This window comes from Varanus komodoensis, unplaced genomic scaffold (assembly GCF_004798865.1).
Source record: "Varanus komodoensis strain SLA01 unplaced genomic scaffold, ASM479886v1 scaffold70, whole genome shotgun sequence".
In the NCBI taxonomy this organism is placed as follows: Eukaryota; Metazoa; Chordata; class Lepidosauria; order Squamata; family Varanidae; genus Varanus; species Varanus komodoensis.
Genome location: NW_025336348.1, coordinates 453124 through 470518, shown reverse-complemented (window position 1 = coordinate 470518; position 17395 = coordinate 453124). Strand labels below are relative to the sequence as shown.

General features: G+C 39.6%; 1 protein-coding gene across 19 annotated transcripts in view; it reads left to right on the top strand.

Moving 5' to 3' along the window:
- C2CD5 (C2 calcium dependent domain containing 5) overlaps positions 1–17395 on the top strand; it is a 99573-nt gene that overhangs the window by 45947 nt on the left and 36231 nt on the right. For all 19 annotated transcript variants that reach the window (XM_044452222.1, XM_044452220.1, XM_044452219.1 and 16 more), the window contains 2 exons: positions 1508–1616; positions 16472–16586. In XM_044452222.1, coding sequence (XP_044308157.1) covers positions 1508–1616; positions 16472–16586 — 224 coding nt within the window. The remainder of the gene's footprint in view (positions 1–1507; positions 1617–16471; positions 16587–17395) is intronic.

The following is a 17395-nucleotide window of genomic DNA, read 5'->3' as shown; positions in this document are numbered from 1 at the left end:
TGAGTATATCAGGCTGCATTAGGAATCAGTAATGGAAGTAAAATAAATGTAATTTGTCTGTAGTTCCAAGGATAGAAGAGGTTGCTATTCTGCTCTTGGCCTTCCAGAAAAAATACATCAAACTCATCAAAGAATGAAGTCGTGGTGTAGCCAATTTATTTATTTTAGGATTGGTGGGGTTTTAATGTTTGTAAATCACCCAGAGAGCCCTCTGGGCTATTGGGGTGGTATATAAATGCAGTCAATCAATGTTGTACAATGTCTTCTTCCAATAATATACTCCAACATGACAGAATTCCATTAATCTGCTTTGACAGACCACTTTGACCAGTGTTTCTGGATGTGCTTAACTCAAGGATGGGGAACCTCTTTCAGGCCAAGGGCAAATTCCCTTCCAGAGAAGCTCTCAGGGGCCACAATCCTGTGATGAAAAGGCCAAAGGCAAAGGGCTGGTACCAAAAATACATAAAATGCCAGCACATGATGGCTTCAAACTTGTATTGCAAGTAACTAAGCCTTTAAGAGATGGATTTCAATCCTTAGAATGGAGGAAAACACTGCAGAAAAGCCAGGAAGCCACTAAATAACCAGGGCAGAGAGAAGGGGCAAGGCCATCTGGAAGACTCCAGAGGGCTGGATTTGGCTCTTGAGCCTGGAGTTCCCTGCCTGGCTTAGAGAAGTGGGGCACCCCAACCTCACCATATCATGACACCCATTACAATTCCTCCACTATGAGGCATATTATTTATATTGGTACTGCATAAACATTAGGGTGCCTCTGTAATAAGACAGGACAGAAGTTAAGGGGAAATATGAGGATGGCTTTCCTACCCCTTTGATTCAATATTTGCACTTATTTTCCTGTTGCAGAGTGGGAAAAAAGCTGTTTGGCACCTATTAAAGAATTCACTAGTGTTTCAGTGGGGTTAGTATCATGAGTCTTTGAAATACTGCTGATTATAAGATCCCAGTTCTATGAATACGTGCTTGGAAATGAGTCCCTCTCATTCCAGGGGAGTATATTCCCAAACAAATGTGCACGTTTATAACAACAACAACAATTAGATTGCCTTGAACTCCCTAGGAAAGGTGGTAAGGTTTCAGATGAAAAGTGGATAGGATGAAGGACCAGGCCACCTAATAATAATGCAATTCTGAAGTGCTGTTTTTCATGTTAATGCACCAAAGAGTACATTCTGTTTAGGACAGGATGATTGACCCATGATTTTGGTGTCACATTGTAGAGTTACAATATCTGCCCAGGAGCACCTTATGAGGGGGAAAGTAGGGTCTGAACTGCTTTTGAGATGTCTGCTAACCCCACAGCCAGCTGGCACTGTGGATGCATAATGTTTGTTCAGTGCATAATGTGTAAACTTTAAGGAAGCGTTTTGCCAACTTTTCTGCTTTGCTTGTGTTTTAAGAGATCCTTGCATGTTGAATGCCAAGTTAAGCAATCAAGCTCATAGTCGACTATAATTTCTTTTTCTTTTTCTAATTGGAACAGGAATTTCCTTTTTTTACTTTGACGGCCTTTCCTCCAGGCTTCCTACTCCATGTAGGCGGTGTTGTCAGTGCCCGCTCGGTGAAGCTCTTGGATCGCATCCACAATCCTGGTATGTTACAAGAATAAATATAAGTGTCTCTTTGCCCTGGCCTTGGTGCTCTATATATTTATAATATGTATTGGAGGTAAGAATTTGAAAAATGTCTAGTGGTTAATGGCTTTTAGCAAGACTTATTTTTTGCAACAGCTTCCTTGTAATATTTTCAATATTTTCTTTTTTAATTCCAATAATATAGCACCACATTCATTTATGTAACTGTGTTTTACATTTTGTATCAAGATTTTGTTATTGTAAATGTCACTAGACTCTTAAGACAAGTGCAAGCTTCTAAGATTTTCGTTATGGTAGTTCTTAAATCTTTTACAAGTTGGCTGTTAAAGATTCATCAAAACCTTAACTGAAAAATCACCAAGTCTAATTTTCTTTTCTTTTTTTTTTTTTTTTAATGATTTTGAACTGAGAAGAGTTCCCTTAAATAACTCAAGTTTCCTCTGAACTATCCCTTGAGCATAAGCAAAAGGACATTCTGGAAGTGGGTAGTTCCTTTCCTCAGCCAGTTGGAGGCAAGAAGCTAAAATTGACTTGATTAGGAATGGTGGGTTCTCAACCACCAGTCATTTTCTGCTTGGGAGACTTAGCACTCTTCGTTCTCTTCATTCTCCTGTTTAATCATCCTCCATCTGGACTTTGCATAAGATCAGAAAGGGTGTAGCTTAGCATGGCCACTTACTGAAGACGTATCCAGAGAGATAGGACCAAAAGACAGGATTGCTGAGGATCCAGAGGGGACAATTTCCTCAACTTCTATCCTAGGGAGACGTTTCAGTCTGCTTTTCCTGCAGATTAAGGAAGCAATCATATGGCCTCCTGACATTGTCTGAGGGGCCACAAAATTCTGGAGATGATCCCCCACCCAAAGATGGAGACTATTCTTTGGCTGAAAAATAAAGATCTGCCCCCCTCCCCCCCACCCCACCCCACCCCACACACACTGCTGGCTTAGAAAGAATCTTGCTGACTACCTCCATGGTTGGAAGCTCAGCCTCAGAGAAGGGGGCAAGGGGGCATTCCAATGGGCACAGAGAGGAAAGGACCACAGGGGCCAAGATATGAGTTACAGTGGGTCTCTGCCAGCTTCCTTCCCTCCCCCTCTGAAGCTCTATTGTTAGGCAAGCTAAAATGCCCTGCATTGGATGATCAGAACCATCTGGGTTTGAGGCTTTGATCATTGACAGCACTATCCATATGATTGCAAACTAAAAGGAGGGCCCTTAGGCTGATGGCTTTGGTGCCATCCTTCATCCAGGAGCTCATGTTGAACTTTCTGCAATAGCTTTGGCTGTATCACAGATTTCAGTTTCTTTTGTCTTGCATCACCAGGGATCACAGTCCCCTTTAGTTTTTTGCCTACAAGGATAAGTTGGGGAGCCCACAATATATACACTCTGAAGGACAGTGGAAAGGATGGCACTCTTGTACCTTGGGTTTGTGTACATCTTCAGGCAGGAGGAAGTGCCATTCGCACTACAAATCCAGTTGTAAACATAAACAAAAAGCTCTCGTTTCTCATGTCCTGATGACTGCTTCCACTCTGGGGTGTGCTGTTGGAGCCTGGATAGTCAAGGGAAAGATGTTCTTCCCGGGGACCTTTTCCTGATTATGACTGGCTCCCGTGCATATAATGGGGGCAGTTTGAAGTCCTTTCTCCCCTCACCCCCAGACAATGGGGGGATCTGATAGTGGAACACCTGAGAAAGCAGAGGGATTCCAAATGAAAGGCTCTTAGAACTACAGATCTTAAGATGCTCTGCAATCATATTATCTTTTCCTCCATAATGGAATTTTTCTGAGCAGAAAACCTGAAGAAGCAGTGGGAAAACATGCAAGGCATGCAAATTCGAAACTCTATCAACTGAATCCGCTGTTAAATGTTGTTACAGGGTTGTGTTATTGCAAAATAAAAGCTTTATTTGGAAGCACCTGGGACCCTATGTATGCTAATTGAAAAGAGTAATCTGATACTACTGAGCACGGGTATCAAACCAGAAGAAACCTTGAGAGGCTTCTTGATGATGTATTGGAACCCAGAACAGTCATTGTATTTCCCAGGCTACTGAGAAAGCCTTACCTAATACCTCAAACTTTTCTAAATGCATTTCAAGCATGTGATGTTCTAAGTAGAAGCCTCCGTTAGGATCAAAAGTAGCAAGCAAGTTGGCAAGCAGGTTGTGCACCTCCCCTGTGGACATACCTGGTCTTCCGTTGGTCCCTATGGTGGACGCTTCTGTGGTTATCTGCCTCTGTGGCAATTTAGATTGATGGTGACGGCAAAGTAAATGTCAGAAGGAAGGAAACTACTTTCATTAGAACCTTTATCTTTTAACATCTGCTATCAAGGTATCCTATAGTCATTGGCAGGGCAGTGTTTTTGTAAGGCCAATTAGCAGCATCACTTCTGGGAAACCTATTCTTGAAGATCTCAAGAAATTAATCTTGGTATCAGTCTTTGCAACAAATACTGTGCTGGATGCCTTGTAGAGTTTCAGTATGAACCTCAGCAGCCAATGTGGTTGCTTCTCACAATCTTTGGAAGCTTCCCTTTTTGCTGTCCAAAGAGAAGGGAGATACTGTCTTACCTGGTGAATCTCCATTTTGAGATGGGGCAAAGAGAAATTTTATGCTAACTGGATTTTAGATAGTTCGTTCTGTTTTTTTGCTCCTTGTTGATGCTCTGTGTAAAGTGTTTGCACTCCCAGACTAAGGATTGGAAGCCCCTTCCTTCAGCAAGGCTGTTTCCTGCCTCCAACTCCCCAATAAAGAGGACTTCCTACTTTCAAAATGTCCCTCTGTTCATGCCCAGAATGGCCACTTGCCAGATAAGACATGATCACCCTTTTTTGCTGTATAGAGCGAAGACATGACCTTTTCCAAACAGTAACGATTTTTATTTGTGTGGTCCACACACAGTTCACATGCAAGAGGCAGCTGCCTTTGCATGCACAGCTCTGGACCTTTTCTAAAGATTGTGAGCTTTATGCCTGTTGCTGCATTTTTAGAGCATTTCTCCCACTCAATCTCCCCCTCTGCTCACACACGATGATCGCCATTGCAACCATTTTAGATTTAATTTCCTGAAGTACACACAAACATACACATTTTTACTGCTGAATCTCTGAGAAAGCAACAGGAACATTGAGAAGAGGTGCTTATGCTGATAAAACCGTATACAAAAATATTATCCTTATGTCACTTTTTTACAAAACTAAAGGAACACGAGAGTTCTGACATTCTCCTGCTATTTCCTACCTTTTTTAAAAAATAAAGATTTTAAGATGGCATATCAGTTCAAATTATATTAACTGTAGAATGTTGCATTGTGAGAAGGAAATGCATGAATAGCCAGCTGATTAAGTAGGGAAACACCACAAAGAACTACTGGATCAGTAATTGCTTTAATTTCTTCTTTTAACTTGATGAATATTACTAGATTAATATGGCATGCTCCTTCCCCACCCCTTTATATTTTCACTCTCTTATTAACTTTGCTGTCTGTGTCTTTCCAGTTCCTGTGGAATGATGTTATCAATTGTGTTCTCGTTGGTAGTGTGTTCATTTTTTTCTTTCTTTCACTATTCTGCTGCTATAACTGATCTACTAATTTGCTGTTTTGAACTCAGCCTTTGTCGGAATTATGGGTAACACAAGATCATACAAACTGCTAGACTGGAATAGTTTCAATTCAGGTATTTTATTAGTCATTCAGTACTACATATGCTGACAGAAATTATGGCAGCTCAGTGAAGTCTTTTAGAAATGCCTTAAATCATTACCAGGTTAATGTTTCAAATTGTAATTCTTTTTAATTTTAAAAACCCAAAAGTTTTTTTATTTTCAAAACTTTTAAGTCCAACTATTAAATCAACCCCTTTAAAGTTTCTTGAGAGCCCACCCTACCTCCCAGTATATAATCTAATGGGGACTTGCTCCACATTCTGTCATTTGTGGAAGCTATTAGAAGTCAGGTCGTTTCTGTATGGCCTCTCAGTTATGGAATACCCTCCCCCAAGAGACCCACTTGGTTGCATCTGTTTTAATAGACTCGGCACACCAAGATAATTTTGTTTCAACAAGCAATGGAAGACTTAGAGAAGGTTATGATTGGGAGTTGTTTTTATTTTTTCCTGCAGTGTTTTGAGGGGCGGAATTTTGTGAAGGGTTTTAAAATACTCCATTTTAATGATGCTCACTTAATTTCAGAACAATCTAGAAGTACTGGTCAGCTGAAGAATACAGTGCAAATAGGACAGGAGCCAAATTACAAAGCCATGTGATTCAGACTTGGCTGAAAACCACCTGTATGTGGCAAAGTCTTACAATTCATAGAACAAGTAATGGAACTAGGGGAGGCAATGCATCACCAAGGGTGGAACAGTGAGGAAGGGCAACTCAGATGTTTGAATGGTGAACAAATGTGTAGTCTATATCGACTTTTCCATACTTTTCTCTTTTAGCTAAACTAAAGGTGTTACTAGGCTTTGGTCCCATAAACATATTAATTCAGAACACCCACAGACAATCCTCCCTTACTTGTTGTTTGCGGATGAAGCATCCACATTGGTTATGCTCCATCACCACCCAGGGCAAATTAGAGATCACCAAGCTTTTTGCCTAATTTCTCCAGCCACTTACCTCACCAGAGCTTCACTCTTCCACTCTCCCTTTTCTTGCACCATTCATTCTCCTTTTACATCAACCCAGATTCATATATGCGTGCACATGTGTAAAGGTGTGTGCACACGCGCGCGCACATGCACACACACACAATTTTTAAAAACTTCTTTTCTGCTCTCGGGCTGTTTGCCTATTTGAGCAGGGGAGTGTTCACCTGGAAAACAGACATCACTGAGGCTCATTTGTGTGGTCTGCAGCATGTGCCAGTAAAGATCCAGAGCCTTACCAAAATAGCGGGGCTGCTCCTCGACCCTGCTGAGTCTTATTGGGAATTCTAGGATGAAACCACTGCTGCCAGTGAAAGTCACTGCCTGAGGGCTGCCAGAGAGTTACGGGGTACAGCTTCTGTGGTACACATGTCAGCATGTACCGCAAAGGCGCTAGGCTGACAAGTCCAGAGTGAATTCCAGTATAACTTCCATAACCTTTGCTTCACTTCTGTTTATTAGGCTTTTCTAGAAATCCTAGTTCTTAAAATTGGGGGTTTCTTTGGTTCTAGAAAGATGGAAAAATCTATATATTAAAATACGTTGTTATCATTTTTTTGGCTCCTTTTAGGTCAACCCTTGTTTCATTGATTTTCAGTCAGGGGTTAACATGTGACAACTGGTTTCTGTTACTACTACTAATACTATTAGCCATTTATGGACTTGCTGAAAAATATCTCAGCATATTCAATTTAAAGTAATAAAATAAAAAATGCTGACCAATAAAAGAATTCACTCATTCAGATTCTGCAGGAGCAAATGGCATAAGTTTCTTGCCTTGGCCTTCTCTTGTCATATTTAGTCTGATTTTCAATCATGTTGACTGAGTTCCCCAATTTGCTTGGTAGCTGATGAATCTATCATTCTAATATTTTTCATTGTTTCAGTCAAATTATTAAGGCAGTAAAGAATGTTTGGAAAAGAAAGTAATTCATTCATAGTATTTCTCCCATATGCTAGTGGCTTCACATGGGACCACTGGAGATTAACTGCAGTGGGTTAGCTGAGATTTTGAAAGCAAACTTAGAAAGCTTGCTTTAAAATGTAATTTAGATGTTAGATAGAACAAAGTCTAATGGACCTTGGCAGTTACAGAAATAACTTGGTGTAAACATTAACGGTCCTTGAACAAATTTTCCCAATCTGGACACCACAGAATTTTCTTCGCTGTGGTTTGATTTTCTATCTTTTGTTTCTGTATCTGTATTTTTCTGTAATACTGCTGTAATTTTGAAGAGCTGTTTTATTTCTGGCTTTTATTAACCTTTTACTATTAAGGCATTAAGGCAGACTAAAAATAGTTTGAAGTCTGCGTCGTGGAACTGCAAGTAAGTTCTCCTGAAATGAAGTAGCAGGTCCCTTCATTTCATAAGTAATCCCCCCAGGCATTAATTTGGGATGTAGTCTTGCAGACAGTTCAGTAAACGTAAGTCATGTGGATTTCATTAAGCATCTGTTGCACTTAATAAGACTACAGCCTTCACTGTAATTTTGAGGCCATTTGATGTTGACCGTAAGTCATTAAAATATGAATCAAGATGGTGAACTTTTCACTTAGGTTTTCATATCAACTTCATACAGGACTTCTGGAAGCATTTCCTAAAATTATATGGTCTTGAACTCTATCAGAATGTAACAGCAATGCACCTGGTGTGAGAAGAGTATCCAAACATAAGGAGGAGGATATAAAAGCAAAGCAGGGCTAGTTTTGAATTTTTAGGATGGTATATTAGGAAACATGTTTTCCAGGGGTCTTAGGAAATGTATCTGAATACAGAGGGTACAGATTAGTGTACTGAGCTCAGATATATAATTATAAATTGCATAAGTGGCTCTTTCATTACTGTGCAGTTAGCAATATGCCCTAGCTGGGTCTGAGGAGCCCCTGTGCTTTCACTTCTGTACATGGGAATTGCTGATCTGCACCTTGCTCCTTTCCTACCTACAATTTCTCAGGCTGGAATTCTTTTGGAGAGTTCCACTTCTCCAAGGGCAACATTTTGTGACATGTGGTGGGCTTCAGTTAAGTCACTGTTATTAGACAAGCCCTGACCACTGTGGAATATTGCACATATCTGTTTAGGTCTTAGTCATGAATTAAGACTGGAGTACCTTATATTGTATCAAAACCAAGATGAGAGAGCATTCATCATAAAGCAGTATAGGCAGATCATTGTTCCATGACAATGAAATAACAATAGGAATGATTGAAAATAACAACAGAAATCAATATTTTACTGGCTCTAAGTGAGAAAGTGACTATCAGTGCAAGACCTATGTGTGTTTATTCTGGAGTAAATCTCATTGTTTTCAGTGGGACTTACTCCCAGATAACGATCTTCCTTTGGTTAACTATATTAGCATTGTCTTTTCCACAGTAGCTTCAAAATCTGTTGTTTCTGATGGAGAACTTTAATGTTTAAACTATTTACTTGTCTATTTCCTGCTGCCCTGGGTATATGCATACTGGGGTCTGTTTGATTATTTGATGATTTTAGATATAGTTATGTGCAGAGTAAGTGATTTTAGATACTTGAATTATAAATTTGAATTTGAAACAGTCACAAATTTGTGAATCTTATGCATTTTTCCTTTTTTTTCCAGAAGTGATAATTTCATTTCTGGAAAGTGGCAGATTGATTACTTTTGCAGGGTAGACTGTTTTTTAACAGCATGATATGCAATATGGAAAAACAAAAGCAAGCAATAGGCAGTGTCTTTTTGTTAGTTAACCGGTTCCAAATCTTCCATATCAAAACCACTAATGGAAAGTCTGTATGCCCCCCTTAAACTGAAAATTGACTGACAACTTGTTGTCTTAGAGGTGGATACTTTTGTTTGTAAGCTTGCTGTAGAATTAAAGATTTAAAAATATAGAGAAGCCACATAACTGTTCTACAAAATAAATCTTGGCATAATTATTTTAGGCCCTAAAATTATTCTAATCCAAAGATTAAAGAGCTAAAGTTAACATAGTAGAGCTCTTGATGCTATCAAAAATGCTAGGTTAGCTAATTATGCTTTTCATCTCTGATTTGTTGGCAGAGCTAGATTATATCTTCAGATTGCTTGTTCAGACTTGCTTGTTCCAGCTAATACTGGTAGTGGCAAGCCAGTAATGTCTAATATAATGATGTCAAACGTGCTGCTTTTGGGCTGCTTGACTTTTAGTGGTGCTAATAGCTTGCTTGACTGTTAGTGGGTTTATCAATCTCATAATAGAGTAATTCTTACTTGGTTCTCATCCAGATGAACACCTGCTTAGCCTGGCTTATCATGCATTTCTTAACTTGTAACATATGGCTGATGACTATCAGTCAGCAGCCAATGTTTCATTTTGTAGGTCCTGTTGCATTGCACAGTATAAGTAGTTTCATTTGAGAAAAATTTGGATAAAATATGAAGTACCACCTAGCACTCAGTGAAAATGATCAACAGAGTTTCTCCCTGTATATTTACTAAACCTGTAGACCTCTTAGAAATTATCCATTCCTCCATATAAATAAAAGGTATGTGTAATACAGAGCTGTAACCAGCTCTTAGACTTATATATGCTGTAAGTGTTTCCATTGTAGTCCCTGTAATACAAGTGCTGCTTCTTGCACATTGTGTAAGAAACAGGATTATACTTCAGTGAATATTCTTCTCTGCATTTATTTTTTTCTTCTATGTATATTTAATCTCTTAAATCAACTAAGATTTCTATATTCAGGTGACAGCCACAGTGATAACAGACATTTCAGATGGGTAGAAATTTGTTTCTGACTTACTCATCTAATTTGTCTTGAATGGTTTTTACAAAAGCACAGACAATTCGCTTGTGAGGATAAAGGAAAGAACTGGAATTTTAAAAGTTTAGGATTGTTCTGAATTGCCTTTGGGAAGATTGCCCCAAAAAGGCTAAGGCTCCATTTTGTTTGGAAGGTTTAGATGTCTTTTTATACCAGTGAAAGCTTCGTTTGCCCTGTCAGTTTAACCCCTTTAAGGAGTTTGTTCAAATGATAATATATCTAACAATTTTATCCCAATACGTTCCTACAGTTCCTTGAAGGATAAAGACTTTACACGTATGTGACAAAAACAGATGCTGTGGAATGTAAACAGGCTGATGTTAGTTTCTGGGTTTTAGAACAATTAAGCAGACATAAGAGACACTCTGCTCCATCCTGATAGCTTTCCCCTAGTAACAGACTCATAGAGAAGCCATGTTCTGGGTATCGAAGGAACTCATAACTTGTAGCATTTGCCTAGAGATCCAGAGTTCAAGCAAAAAATAGCTGTTAATAATCTCCAAGGCTGGAGTCCTGTCTTTGTACAGAAACAGCATGGCCTAGATTGGCCACCTGCAATGCTTCTCTTGTCAGACCATAGATATGCACATGGCGTGCTGCTGCTGTGCCAGACAGAGCCTGCCATAGTCAAGGAGTTCGCCTCACCCTTCAGTGGTTCAGTAAGAGGATTGTAGAACCCAACAATTGGTTCTGCTGCTGCTTTTCTTATAAGTAGCCTGTACAAGAGATCTTCATGGACACTTCACCCCGTGACTCCTTACATGCACATTGGAATGTACAGAAAACAAATTAGACGTTATTGATGCAGGTGTTTGATATGCCCTGCTTACATTTAATGCTTGTGGGGTTTCAAGATGTTTGTTAGATCAACAAAACATGAATGTATTTAAGTTCTTCTGTTCTTTGAATGATTCCTGGCTTAAATTATATGAATCAGGAATTCCATTTTAAATAGAATCTTGCATTTGTGGTTGCCATTGCCACCATCAGTAAAGTATTCAAATCTGATCACTTTTATGGATGATGTAAGATGTTATTTGCTATTCAGAAGAAGATCCTTGAAAAATAAGTAAAAGCAAGGAAAGTGTTCCTGTTACTTTTGTTCACTGTCAAATATACAGGAAAGAACTGAAATCAAAACTGAGGCTAAGCATAACTGCCTTGGTAATATATTGGATTTCTGTTTGCAGTAATGCAATCCTTTCTTCTCTTTTCATTTTTAATTTTTGGGGTGGACCTGCCTTTTTAATATGATTGTTATATGAAATATATACGGTATAATCCTAAGCATATTTATTAGGAAATCCTAGTAAAATACTTATTCCTGAGATATCTTCTTAGGGTCGGAAGCCAAAATGCAATCCTAAAACCAAATGGAAAGAAGTGCCATTGACCTGTGCTTGAGCAGAATTTGGTCTTAAATTCAGCTGACTTAGCACCAATCATTTCTCAGCTACAATGTCCCTTTACAGACATAGTGCCGAAGACAGTTACTGCTTTACTTCTTACACATTGTAGGACTTAAAATAGCAAATGAGACTGTCAAAAATCTTATAATTGCAGTAAGACATTTAAATGCAAAGCTTCTCTTTAAAGTTTTTAGGTATCCCCTGCTAAACATACCTGAATAGATTTTTGCTAGAAAAGCTTGTGATTGAGTGCTCTGTATGCTTGCCTTTTGCTTTCACCTAGATTCCAGGGCCATTACTTTCTGTAACCATTTCAGTGAGCTGCCATAGTTTTCAGTCTGTACTATCACCTGATCCAAGCATGCGCCAAAATACCCACCGTTTCTGGCTCCTGTCTGCTGAATCTGCTTTGCAAACCCTTAGTTCTTTAAGCTTTTGCTTTAGCCCAGAACAAAACAGACAGCATCTTTCTGCAGTGTGCTGGACACATGCCATCCTGCTGCTCCCTCCCCCCAACTCCTCTATTGTTTATGTAATTCCTCAGCTTTACTTAACTGTGTAAATGCTCCGATGGCATCCCCATGTGAAATTGTGTGCTCATGTGTTAAGAAAAGGCTGCTTGTGGATATATGTCAGAAAAAAACAAAATAGAATGCTCCACATTGCACTGCATTCCAGTGTTTGGTATGAACTATTCTTGCCATGTTGTGGTGTCTTGATTTTTATTAAAGTCATCGTTATCTTTTAACATGCAAAGGTAAGTGTATGTATATTGTGTGTGAATATGCACTTCATTCTATATATATGCAAAATTCTTCCATTGATCGTTGCAGTGTGTGGGGTATAAAAATCCAATAAAATCCAAAAATCCAATATTGTAGAAAAGGCAAAAAGAACTTTCCCAAGAAAGTGTAACAAACTATTAGAATAGGCGTTTCATTTAAAAAAAAAAAAAAAGTTTGCATTTGGTTTTCTGAACAGAGTGGAGCTGCTGCTGCTCCCAGCAAGATCAGCTCCTATCAAGCCAGTTGGCTTCTGGTAGCGTATTGGTTTGGCCATTCATTGTTGGGTTCTACATGGCAGGATACCACAAGGAATCCTGCCTAGATCCCGGACTGCTCCCTGAGTGTTCAGGTTTGTGGCTTTCAGCTTTTGAGCAGCTGTGACTCAGCGGCCTCTGCGTGTCTGATGTGGAGGCCACAAACGCTACATGGATTATTGCTAGTACTGTGAGAATACTGCAAGAAAGCAACACAGCTGAATGGAGCTTGGGATTTATACCTGGAAAGACAACATGAATAGGACATCTGTAACTCTGCAACACAGATGGACACTAAAGGACATTAGTTCTTGTTGAAGAGTTGTAGTGTTGGGACCCTTTAGCAATATTTCTGCTTTCATTGAGGCATTCTTTTTTCTGTACAACTTTTCCATATTTAAGGCTTATTTATGACTTTTCATCCTTGTATTTTCATTGCTCTTCCATTTTTTCTTTGCCTTATATCCTCCACCCACCCCACCCTCCAGTCCACCTTAGTCTCATCCAATCCCATATCGTCATCAGACTTTCTGAACTGTTATTCCCATTTCTTGACTTAGAAGGCTGGGCAGTATTTTGAGTGACTACATAGCTGCCACACATGAAAAATGTAATGAGGAAACCTCCACTGCTAAGTAGTTGACACTGGGATTTTGACAATAATGGTCTTAACCTTTGCTTACCAGGGATCATTGCATGATACAGTTAGAAGGAAATTGGCATTCATTCTTTAAAAAAACAACAACTTTTGTCTTCCCCTCCCCACCTTGTGAATAACTCTCAAAGCATTTCTCCATTTCTGTGTTGAGTTAGATTTTTTTGCTCACTTTGAAAAAAGAAGTCATTATTTCAACCTTAAGACGTGCTTTTGCAGACCCAGAATCTTGTCTTTATCCTCAATACTCCTTTACAAATGTTTAAAGAATTAGGAAATCATAATGGAGCTTGTTTTTATTCCCTTAATAGCAATTGCCCATGCTGTTTCTTTAGAATCCTTTTGAATTTTTCAAAAGTAGCTTACTGAGCAGCATGCAGGGCTGCTCTTAGGGAGGGGAAGGTTGTAAGCTGTGAGCAACTTGCCACCCAGTCCTCAGAATTGTTCCCTTGGATATTCAGCTTGAAACTTGCAGTATAAGTTAGGACAAATCCTCTCCCTTCAGACACCTACCATATATCCTCGTTTGTTTAAAGCAAGAACTACATCACTCAGAATTTACTGTAAAGAGAAAACAAATATTCAGTCTTATCCAACTTCCAAAGGTGTTTGTCCTAGAAAGTCCCCCACCTTGGAAAACCGACCCATGGTGGCAGTACAAGTCTTTCGCAGTTCAGAAGGACTGTGTAGCCTGGATAAGGCAGAGCTTGAGAATCGGTGGCCCTCAAGATACTGTTGGACTGTAAGCGTCACCCACAACCAGCCTGGTCAGTGGCCAGGAGGATGATAGTTGTCTGAACAAGTGGAGACTCACAGGCTTCCAGTCACCACAACATGGTTTGAAAGCCGTGCATTGCTTGCACTCACTAGAGAATAGGAGCAATAGTAAAAGTTGCCTGTCAAGAAAGTGGATGCAGCTTACAAACTCCTGTTTGCCTGTCCTGTGCTCCAGCTTAGCAACAGTGACTGGAAAAAGCAGTTGCTTGCTTTAGGAACCCACTACACATCTCAAACATAGAGCAGAAACAGAATGTACAGAGCTTTTTAGTAGCTAATAGACTAGGTCCATGTTTCACTATGCCAGCAAGTTTGCCCTTACTTTGCCGGGTTAGTACCATGGAATATGAGTGCCATAACATCAGCATTACTAGAGCTGTAGGCAGCTACTCCACCATGGGGATTCTTTTCAGGTGCGCATTCAGTTAGTTTGCATTTACATGTCGTGCCTTACTCCTAATGGAGTCTCTCCATGTACGCACATATATAAACAGCTTGACAACACCATCTCTTAAAGAGTTCTTCTGAAACCACTTCCGCTTTTTAAAAATTTTTACACAGTTTTGGCTTTTTCTCAGTGTGGAAAAAATGTTCTCAGTGTGGGTTAAGCATATTGCTGTCTGGATCCCTGCAGAAGCTGCCTTATGTGGAACTAGATGTTCTTCAGGTGCAATCCTATGCATGCTTAGACAGAAAAAAGTCCTGTAGCTGCCAGCGTTCCCCAGCCAGTCATGTTGCCTAAATGGTGTTCTTTCTTTCTAAACATAGATAGGATTATACCCTTAGAGAGAAGGCATCCGTCCACATTGGACACACCCCAAGCCACATGCTCAAGTTCTCACAGCATGAAGCTGCCCTAGAAATCTCTCTTTAAAATGCAAACAAGGTCTGCATATGTTTCAGAATTATTAAATGAGCCAATGAATGAGCCTTTTGGAAAAGTCATAGTCTAGCTAATACAGCTAGTGGCTAGTTACCCGGGAAGTCCATGTTGTGGAAGACAAAGAACTAGGCCTCAGCAGCAGCATCCATGTTGGCCATGGTCATTTTTCTCTCTCCATGTTCCCTTTGCTCTGGGTTGACCCCTGTTGGAACGAATTAGATTCTACCCTTTATTAATATATGCAGCGGCCATCATTTCTCATTCCTGGCTTGACACTGTATTTGTTGTATGGTTAGTTTAGTTGTTGCTCTCTTTAAAAAAAGTGCTGTCCAGGCTGGATAAGCTTGGACGATGCGTTTGCAGTTACAGAGTCCGTGGAACTCATAAACGCATTCATTTCAGTTCTTTTTGTGATGAGCCTTTTTGAATTTTTTTAAATGGATGGCGAGTCCCTGAAGCATCCCACTCACCCTTTTACTGCAGTAACTTAGTAATTTACTGTTGTTGCTAATACTTTTCTTCTAGGTTAGCAAGTCCTATTCATGGTAACAAATGCAATAGCTTTTTACTTTGAGGCACATTGGGCTCCATGATGATAAGTCCCTTCTCTCAGTATTGCTGCTCATGCATATGTAGGTCTTTTTTCTTATGATGAATCAACTCTTCTAGCCTGGTACACCTTCATTTTGCTTTCAGGTTCTGTTTGCAGTAGTTGGAACCTATTTCTGAGAAGACCCTAAACAAATAGGATGTGAGTTAGAAATTGGAGACCACAGATTTCAGTCATTTTTACAATTGTAACTTCAGTACTGGAAAAGAATATAATTTAACAAGAATGTTATACTTTGCATTTTTGACAACTGTCATTAAATGCATTTTGTTTACTTGTATAAGAAGAAATGTCCAATGACTTAATTAGAACAATCCTTTAGTGCTTCATCAGAAAACTCAGTCAGTTTGCTTGGAATTGAAGAGAGCAATAGCATTAAGTACACCCAGAAAGAGTGTATAAAGGGTGTCCAAATGGTCTTTTGGTTGCTGGTTGTCACATTAGTATACAGTAGTAAAAGAAGAGCTTGGAACCCAAGAGTGCCTTAAGTTTGGCCAAGGAAGTTGTGCCCGGGAACATTTTGTACTTTTTTAAAAATTCGGTCATTTCATATTGCACTGTGATATAAATCTCCTCCGCTTCAAAACACATTTTACCATGATGCAATGGGAACTGCTGTTTAAGAAGTCTAAAATTCCTCTTAGTGCACATAACTAGTTCCATGTTTCTTTGTATCCTTGCTGTGGGACATTTGAAAACAAGACCCATATAAGTGGGTGTATGGGAACTTGTCACAGCAGAGGCAGGGTGAAGGAGAATCCCTGCAGTTCTGTATGCTCTGGAAATTAAAGATGAGAAGAATGAAGTGGGGGAAGGGGTTCCAAGTCAGCACACAAAGGTGAACAAAGCTACAGAATTGGCATAAGCTAGGTCGGTTGGAAAGAAGTGAGCACTTAGTTGATAGAGTCTATCACCTGGTTGAAAACAAAAACCTTTTCTTGATTGATGCCCTTTTTAGTCATAAAATTTTAACTGTTAGTGTTATATAGAATAGTGAACTGATTTATGCTTTGTCTTTCAGATGACCCAGAGACACGAGATGCATGGTGGGCAGAAATTCGACAAGAAATAAAATCCCATGCAAAGGCTTTGGGTTGTCATGCTGTAGTAGGCTACAGTGAATCAACTAGCATTTGGTAAATCACTTGATTTGCTTGATTTTTGTAGCTCATTATGAATAATTGTTGCCCTGTTCATGTAGCAGGAGAAAAAGATGGAAGCAGAAGAAGCCATAGATAGTTATTCCAAGGAATAATATCTAAGTAAGGCTGAACTGGGGAGTAAGAAGTCTTATGAGAATGATGTGAACATGAGTAATATATCTGCTTAGCTACAGAAACTAGACAGAGCCAGACAGGTATCAGGAGCTCTGTGCAAAGGATCCATTACTGGACTGGCTGTTAGTTGCTATTCCCTGTAGGCGGAGCAGAAGAATTCTCATAGACCTTCTGCTTCTTCCTGCTGGGGCACACTGTGCATTCTTGATTAGGTTTTGCAACCTGTGGCAGAATTTCCATTGACCAAATCTTTCTTTGATCAAAGCTGCTGGGAGAGCTCCTCTTTTTGTAGTATGGAAAAAGAATGAGTCATATCCCAACATTCATATTGCATAGGTCCTAATGGTGATTATCCTCTCTTCCACCTCTCTCCAATTCTATAATAATAAATCCTTTACAGGCCACAGAATATATACAAGGTATGTCCAGAAAGTAATGCGAATGAAGTCCCTATGCTTGAGAAGGGTTCTGTGAAGGGAGAAGCTGGCCAAGGTCACTTGGGGTGGGGTGCCAGGTCTACATTAGAACACTGATGAGTTGCATTCCAGTCCTGCCAGAGTCGAGACAGTCTTTTTTGTGACACTCTGTTCAAGTGCCTCGTATTAAGAAAAATGCGAGCGAGTTTGGAACAGCGGTACGTGTTAACATTGTGTGAAATTAGGTAAAAG